Source organism: Oreochromis aureus, linkage group 23, assembly GCF_013358895.1.
Source record: "Oreochromis aureus strain Israel breed Guangdong linkage group 23, ZZ_aureus, whole genome shotgun sequence".
Lineage (NCBI taxonomy): Eukaryota > Metazoa > Chordata > Actinopteri > Cichliformes > Cichlidae > Oreochromis > Oreochromis aureus.
The window spans coordinates 41,323,984-41,332,716 of NC_052963.1; the positions used below are offsets into that span (position 1 = coordinate 41,323,984).

Sequence of the window (8,733 nt, forward strand, 5' to 3'; positions counted from 1 at the left end):
TCTCTGCTATTTATGATGCACATTTGATGAGCAGAGCCTGGCACTACAGCTTAGCCAGTTTACAAGCACCTAAGGAAGATGTATGACAAGGAACAACACCATATCTATGAGAAATTCCATCTCTCAATGGCTCAGTCACACTAGAGAAAACCTCCTTGTGACTTGGACAAATTGGTGGTTCCCTGGTGAATCCATTGAATTTTTTTTTTTTGATTCAGCAACTGGTCAAAGGAGCTTGCAAAGAAAAGCGTCTGGACTTCTTTAAGTTGCTTGAAGACATTTCACCTCTCATCCGAGAAGCTTCTTCAGTTCTAAGGTCAAATGGCCGAGAGTCCCAGATTTAAACCCAGTGGGAGTATCCCCCCAAAGAGGGACAAAAGGACCCCCTGATGATCCTCTAATCACCTGAGCCAAGGTGTGAAAGCGGGTGTGGGTCCCAATCAGGTGTGGGTCCCAAACACCTTCCTACCATCCTTGCACCTCTTGTGGGGAACACCCCACACCACATCAAGAACTCCACCGACTTCACCGACAACACCTGGACGACACCTGGGTCAAAATCAAGACACAAGAAGTGGAATCCTTCACTGTGCACATTAACTCTGTGGATAAAAACATCAAGTTCACCAGGGAAGACACAAAGGATAACTGTTTGCCTTTCCTGGACTGCGCTGTGCACATTGAAGAGAATGGCAACCTCAACATCGAAGTTTACCGGAAGCCCACACTCACGGACCAGTATCTCCTCTTTGACTCCCATCACCCTCTGGAACACAAACTTGGAGTAATTAGGACCCTACACCACCGGGCAGAACATGTTCCCTCTAAGCCTGAGGGAAAAAAGAAGGAACACACACATGTAAAGGAAGCACTCAAAACATGCGGTTATCCTAACTGGGCGTTTATAAAGTCAGCAAAGAGGCACAGAAAAGAAGATCAGACACCAGCGAGGGAGGATAAGAAAGACAGACGCAACAACGTTGTCATCCCCTATCTAGCCGGTGTATCAGAGAAACTCGGGAGAGTTTTCTCCAAGCACGACATCCCAGTGTACTTCAGACCCAGCAACACACTCAGACAGAAACTGGTTCACCCGAAAGACAAAACTCCAAAACACAGACTTAACAGCGTGGTGTATGCTGTACAGTGCAGCGAGGAATGCCCAGACCTCTACATTGGAGAGACCAAACAGCCACTTCACAAGCGCATGGCACAACATAGAAGAGCCACCTCCACAGGACAAGACTCAGCTGTTCATCTGCATCTTAAGGACAAAGGTCACTCTTTCGAGGATGCCAATGTTCACATTTTGGACAGAGAGGACACATGGTTTGAAAGAGGAGTGAAAGAGGCCATCTATGTCCACTGTGAGCGACCATCTTTGAACAGAGGCGGTGGTTTACGACACCAACTGTCTGCCATCTATAATCCAGTTTTGAGTTCCCTCCCCAGGAACTCAAAACGGCCTTAACGCCCACTCACATCCTGGGCCCTCTGACCTCAGGAATTTGCATGACAAGGTGGGGCCAGGTTTCACAATGAGCTCACCCGAAACCCTGGCTGATTGGAACCCACACCCGCTTTCACACCTTGGCTCAGGTGATTAGAGGATCATCAGGGGGTCCTTTGTCCCTCCTTGGGGGGATACTCCCACTGGGTTTAAATCTGGGACTCTCGGCCATTTGACCTTAGAAGCTTCTCGGATGAGAGGTGAAACGTCTTCAAGCAACTTAAAGAAGTCCAGACGCTTTTCTTTGCAAGCTCCTTTGACTACGATGACCTGGATGACTGAGAACCTTCACAGACAGATTCAGCAACTGATTACAAGTACTGTGGAATACACAACTCTGCTATGGGTCTTTTTGCAATGTAATTTTGCACTTAAATTGCTGTCTTAGAATAACTACATTACTGTCTATGGAGGAATTCATAAATTTCAGAGATCTATGAGGTTCTGACTGGAATGTAAGTAGCTGATGTAAATTTACTTTTAATGTCAGTTTTGTGTTTCTGGACAGCAACAGATTTGCAATATCCGCCAATTTATCACAGTTCAATGCGTTCATCTGTTTGATGTCATTCAATCACAAACTGATAGCAGACTGACTTTGTGTTATTGCTGTTTTATTGCCAGTCTTGACGCACCAATGTAGCTTTGAAGATCGCAATAGGTTTGCGAGTAGATGCAGACCTGATCCCAAAGGCAGCAAGATTGCACGTTCATTGCACACTGATACAATAATTTTGTATGATGCCGAGTTCTCCAACTGCTGTTTACCCTAGGAGAATTTCCGAGGATGCAAGCCAACAATTATGCATTCCTTTGTATCCTCTTTCCAAGCCTCCAAACACCGCAGAGAGTAGCTCTGTGTTATCAGCAGATAAAATCACCATAAAAGCCAGTGGGAGGAGGAGTTCAACACAGAGCTGGAATGAAGCAACAGTACTTACCAGAACTTACCAGGAACACCCACACTTTTGATTAATTTTCTCCAAGCCCTCTCATTTTTTGTGTGTCCATATAAAAGCTCAATTGAATCATACATTTCCAGGGCCACACATGTTACAGCGTGTCCCTTTTTTCTGATTGTTCGTATTATCAGGAGAATCCCATCTGTGGGAAAATTTTACTTGATACGCAGCATCAAGCAAAACTGCTGACTTTTAAATATGATCAACCTGTATAGATGTGTTTGCACACTCAAGTGCAGATTTTCATAATCACACTGTAGTTCAACTATTAAATTCTCAAGCTGTGAGTGTTTTTATTCCACACATGCAGCAAATGTATCATGCTGCTGAAGCACAAGTCACCAAATCATCATCAGCATTCCCCTCATGTTCTCCTTCTGGCTTAGCAGCTGGTTGTGGTAGAATAATAATCTTTGTTTGTGATGTACAGTAGGTCTCAGGCTTTGCACTGACTAATAACCTAGCTCTGTAGTCAGCTTTCTAGGCTGCCTTCTGCACTGGTGAATCAAGCTGACAATACTACAGTTTCCATATGAACACACAAACTGCTCTACATGCCGTGCTCTGCTATGAGTCCCTTTTTGTTACCAGGGCACAACAGATGTTGGGTCATCTGGATTTTGCTAGGAAGGCTGCCAGAATCTTGTCTTTGGTCTCAACATGTCCAATCCCTGCAGCAACGCATCACAGCGTCCATCTTTTCCTCTCATACTTCATTGCCTCCTGTTTTAATGGTATCTAATGCTCACCTGCAATGAATCTTCTACTTTTCTCCTTGAAAGCTGACATATTAAGGATTTGTTCACCTCATCTTACCATTAGTTGCCTTTTCCTCAAATGTAAGTCACTGATTAGAGTGAATAGGTGTTAGTGTTAGAGAGAGAGAGAGAGAGAGAGAGCCTATTTACTGACTATCAGCCTATCTGGGCATCACATCAGAGAGAAGGCACTCAGCACTCAGCAGGTATCATACACAATAGTCTCTAACACAGTCATCTTACTTGCCTGACAGCGGTGGGTTTGAACTTGTGCGATCCCATTATTCTCTTCTCTGCAGTACTACTGTGACCCAGGATGGCCCTCAGCTGAAATGCACACCTGCTTTCACCTGAATTACTCTGTCTTAGTTTTATCTGTGCAGACAGTTTTTTCAGGACTAAGTGGGATTCTGCAGTTCACTCCTCAGTGGCATACATCATAATGCCTTGTACAAATCTGCCTTTATAATCCCAGCTGGTTTACTGTTTTACTTTTGAGTGCTTTCAAGAGGTTTTGCTATAAGAAGCAGTGCATTTCTGTGAGTCATTTACAGTCTGAGATCACATTAACCAGCTTAATATTTTAAAGCATTATGACCGTCACATGAATTTATAACACAAAAGTGAATTAAGGAATGAACTGGTGCATGCTGGGATGGTTCCAACTCACTGATTCATGCCCTGTGCATTCCATGTTACTGTAGATCAGAGTGCATATACTGTACTTTTCTTTCCCTGGTGTGTCCTCTCTCCTTGGCGCATTTATGAAATAGTGTGGAGAAATTGCAGTTTTTAGTGTCGGATTCATCACGTGGCTGTTTTTTACTTTGCCAAGTGTATGCTTCTGCTAAGAAAATAGATCACACATCACTTGTTCAAGTGCGTGTTTTTGGCCACCGCACTCACAGCTGAGATGATGATGGGGAAAAGCCTCAAGTCAGCTGTGCAACTGCTTCTGAAATTGGGGCCACTCATCCAGCATTGCATCCAGCTGTGCTTTGAGCTGGCAAGGCTGGATTCAGTGCTTTGCTGGCAGCTCAGGTTCTCTCTTTTTTCACATAAAAATCAGAGGTTGGCTTCCTAATTTGGATGTGGCCTGTCAGGATCTGCCAGCCAACACAAGTGTGGTGTTCAAGGCGAGACTCCCCATGCCATATAAACTGGGACACAGACCTTTTCCTCAGATGGTTTCACAAATCTCTTGTTTGCAGTTTATGATGCTTGCGACCATCAAATTTAGCAATAAAGGCATCAGTTGGTGCTGTTTATTGATAAGCTGTTAAATTAGCAGTTGTAATAGCCGTCCATTAGTTGCACAGATTATGGACCATTAGAAATACATTGAAGTAAATAGTGTTTTCTCCTGTACGGCTAATGTATTGTCAGTGAAATGCTCCCTCTTACAGCATATGCACTGCAGAAATAATGGTTGCCTGCACCTCTGCATTACCCTATAGTAAGCAGAGGATGTTCCTGTGTCTGTGTGTCCATCAGTCTTGGATTGCTTGTTTGCAAAAAAAATGGATACAGGCAGTATATCTGTATATATGTGTGTGTAAATTAAGCTTTTTTTTCTGTTTAGCATATTATTAACAATTTGTAAGGTATGGAAATATAGCATAAAAGTCTGCTTTGTTTTTTCTTTCATTTTTTGCATTGTTTCCATTTGCTATAGCAAGACTTCTTCCTTTTTCCATGTCTTTACAGGCAAGAAGAACTCGATCCTGATGCACAAAGTTCAGCATGATCTCAACTCAGGTGTTTTCAACAATCGTGAGAATGAGATGATCCAGGAGATAGTTAAATATGATCGGGAGATGGTTCAACAGGTGGATGTGCCACGCCCACGGGCCATGTCCATGACGCCTCCACTAACCGGTGGGATCTTTACTCCTCCAAGTTCCTCCACCCAGGCCCACAATTCAGCAGTTGCCACTCTCCAGCAGGCTGTAGCCATGAATTTTTGTCCCCCCATGCAAGGAAACTCTGTGGGATTGGGTAACCTGCAGTCTCCCAGGATGATGAGGAGATTTCAGGTGATGCAAAGTGTATCGAGCCCTGTCTCAGCCTCTCCACTACAGTCTCAACTCCTTGTTTCTGGTGCCTTTGCTCCGGTCCTGTCCAGCCCCCCTGTCCAGAGCCCACTAGCAGTCGGTGGGCGATCATTCCAGTATGGATCCAGTGCCCTGGCTGGTCCCACCTCAGGCTCACAGCTTTCTCTAGTCCAGCAGCACATAGCCAGCCCCGTGCACAGGCCCAGCACACATAAGAGCACCCATTCTTTGCAAATGGGAAGTCTGAGCCAAGATGCCAGGGCACTGTCAGCTTCTCAGCCTTCACTGCCTCACGAGATGGGACAACCAGCTGTCCCTAGTCCACCCCAATCTACACGAGTCTCTTCCACTTCCATTGAGCCCCCTCACACCCCACTGGGTCAGACAGGCATCCGGAGCGCCATACCACACAGGGTGGTTCTCCCACACCAGATGTCTGTTGGGGCCTTTCCTGTAGCATCCCTCCCTGGTTCTGTTCATGGTTTTGCATCTGGTGCAGGGGTAGCAGTAGGAGGAGTGGGAACTGGTCTGGGAGAATCGGGACTCCCCAAGAAGGACTCTATAGTGAGCCTTCCTGAGACAGACCACATCAAAGTCAGATCCAGGCTATCCTCAAACTTGTGAACCTGATTAAAAACACTTGGAGAGTGACTCAACAAGGATCTTGACTACAGGAACATGGGGAGTTTTCTGTTATCTCTCCTACAGTTCCTCTTTTCTTTATTCCAGTTTGACTATCCGATCGTATGAATGTTGAATGAGATGCAGCAGGGAGAATCTGATAGGCGACCGTTCTAATATAATAAAGTCGGTACCGTGACTTTTAAAATTGCAGCACTCAGATGTTTCTACTCACAGAAGTACTAGTTGCACAGATTGGTAATGGTACAGTAGTGTTTTTAATTCACAACATAATCCACAACACATGGGAAATTTGCTTCACTACCCCTTCCTTCACCTCATTTTATGCAAACTTGGGGTTGGATGAGAGTTAAAGAAATTCAGGGATGTGCTTAAAGTATCAGAAGTTGGCACTTTAGTGGGATCTTATTGCTATATTTGAGCAGATTTTCTCAGTAGGTTGGCTGCAAAAGGCCAAATTTATAAGAACAAGACTGCACAATATTAAAACAATGAAAGATGATATTTCAAAGTATACAGTCTAAAAGCAGTCTACTTTGACTTTATAAATCAGACTAATAGGATCTGATAGCCCTTAACTCAGATAAATAAGTCCCAGACATGTCAGATCACAGACAGTTAATATCCTCAATGCTGAAATTATGATTGTATTTTTTCTTCAAGCCAAGCCACTGATTTCTACAGTATATGTCTGCCTGTTTGTTTTATTTAAAGCTGCATTAATCACTGTACTTTAAATTAACAGTGACTCTAATCATGTTTTTGTTTTTGTTAACCTTAAGTTTGTGGTACTGTTCAGTCTTTTTCCAGCAAATGATTAATATTGAAATGACCTGCACAGCAGCAACAACAGAGACAAATTCAGCAACAACTTGATGAATAATGTTTTAATGACCTTGTTGAGACCAAAACAGAGTTAACCAGCATCCCAGTAAAAAAGAGCTGTGATGCAATAATATATAGTGTAATATTGCTCATGTGAGCAACTTTCTAAGGTAAGTGACATCAGACTTTTGCCCTCAAGTAGCTACAAACTGATTGATGCAGCTTTAAGTAGATCATAGAAGTAGATAATAAAGAAGTGTAAATATATAATTCCTTTTAATTACATATATATGTGGCCTCTGATGGAGGACCTGAGCTTGACGATCACACACATACCATCCCCTGGAGTGCAGGTTTATGGACTAAAGTCATGTAAGTGGTAATATCCCACAATTGTGAAAATGTTCTGTTTAACCTTACAAATTGTAATTCACTGCCAGCCAATTAAAATAAATTTTATAGTTAAAATGTAAATTCCCTCATCAAAATGTAAATTCATTCTTTTCCTAACCCCTAATCTCACTTTCCTTTAGTTGCAGTTTGGGCCATGTGTCACTACGCCAAAGTCAATTCACACTGATAATGAAACTCCCGCGAAGCTCAATGCCACTGTTGATGCTACAGTTTTGGTCCACAGCCAAGGACAGTGCCGATACTTTGCAGGATGTATATTGCAGTGTGCCTCTGTCATTAAGGCTTCAATAAGAGGTCATGGAATACTGGCAATTTGTGTCCAAAAGCATTAAGAAGGGAACCTTTTCTCCTGGACCCGATATTCTATTCACCTCATCTCACTAATGCCTGAACCATTACTGGGTAATGAGTGTGGAAATTGGAATCCCCCGGGTCTGTTTGGGACTGTTATTATTCTCGTTCAATTGGATTTCATTATACAGTGCCAATAATGAGTTCCTCTCCTATGATCATTTTGCATTTTCATTTTGTTTAGTTTCAGTTGAGGCGTTGTTATCCACCTTGAGAGTTCTGAATGGGACAAAGTTGAAGGTTTATAAGTATTTTTGTATCGTGTTTTTGAGGTCTGTTGTGCTTTTGTTTTATCCCCAAATTATGCCCCGTGGAACCTATTTAGCTACTCCAAAATAATTAATAGAGGCTTGTTATGAGAATGGTATTTTGCTGAACTTCACATTGTGTCCTGGAGGCACTCTGTTAGGACAGGAAATGCATTTCGTGACTAAATTAGTTTATAGATATTTTTACTCTAGTGGAAAGCACACAGTAGAGGATGATGGTGTAACAGAGAAAGAGAGTAAACCAGACTGAGTCAATACCTTTACTCGTATCACAAGATATTACTAGCTCAAGTTTAATGATTATAAATAAACCCCATGTTTTGATTAAGTGTGAAAATAGTGAAACCAAAGTTCCAAAGATTGCAGTTCTTTTGTATGCAAACCTCACAGTGATTTAGCATAAAAATCAGACAACACTAAACTCATTCAGTCCTATTGTCTGAAAGTGATGTTTATCACATGAAGCAATAACTGTTTGAAACGGAGTGAATGACCACTGTATGCAGATCATGTTCTGTCCTTGAGGTGTTAACGAAGATGCAATATTTCATATTTTAGACTGCGCTCCCAAACTTTACCGAGAATTTGTTGAACATCTGTCTTTGAAAGCAGATAAGTTTAAACAGCGCTTACTGTCCACTAACACTAACGTGACAGACATGGTATTTCTATGTGTAAACATAGTGTGCATCATGTAAACCAGACTATTGATTAATGTAACCTAGTTTACTGTAAATGTAGATCTGCTATTAAAAAAAACAGATGAAGAAAATGTTTGAAAAAAAAAAGAATCTCTTTGTAATCTCTGACAGAATGCATATTATCATCTGGTATGAACTGATATTACTTGAAAATAATAATTAAAGGAGAGAAAAGCTGTTTGTATTACAGAGGATGTATCGCTTGTTTTTCTACAGTTACCACACAGAGTTTGTATATATTCCCGTG

The 8,733-nt window shown here is 42.3% G+C and overlaps 1 protein-coding gene across 3 annotated transcripts in view; it reads left to right on the forward strand.

The window, feature by feature from the left end:
• The window catches only part of hcn2b (hyperpolarization activated cyclic nucleotide-gated potassium channel 2b), a 40,318-nt gene extending 34,205 nt beyond the window's left edge, over positions 1–6,113 (forward strand). For all 3 annotated transcript variants that reach the window (XM_031749621.2, XM_039606537.1, XM_039606536.1), the window contains one exon: positions 4,938–6,113. In XM_031749621.2, the coding sequence (XP_031605481.1) occupies positions 4,938–5,908 (971 nt within the window). In that variant the 3' untranslated portion in view covers positions 5,909–6,113. The remainder of the gene's footprint in view (positions 1–4,937) is intronic.
• The last annotated feature ends 2,620 nt before the right edge of the window (positions 6,114–8,733 follow it).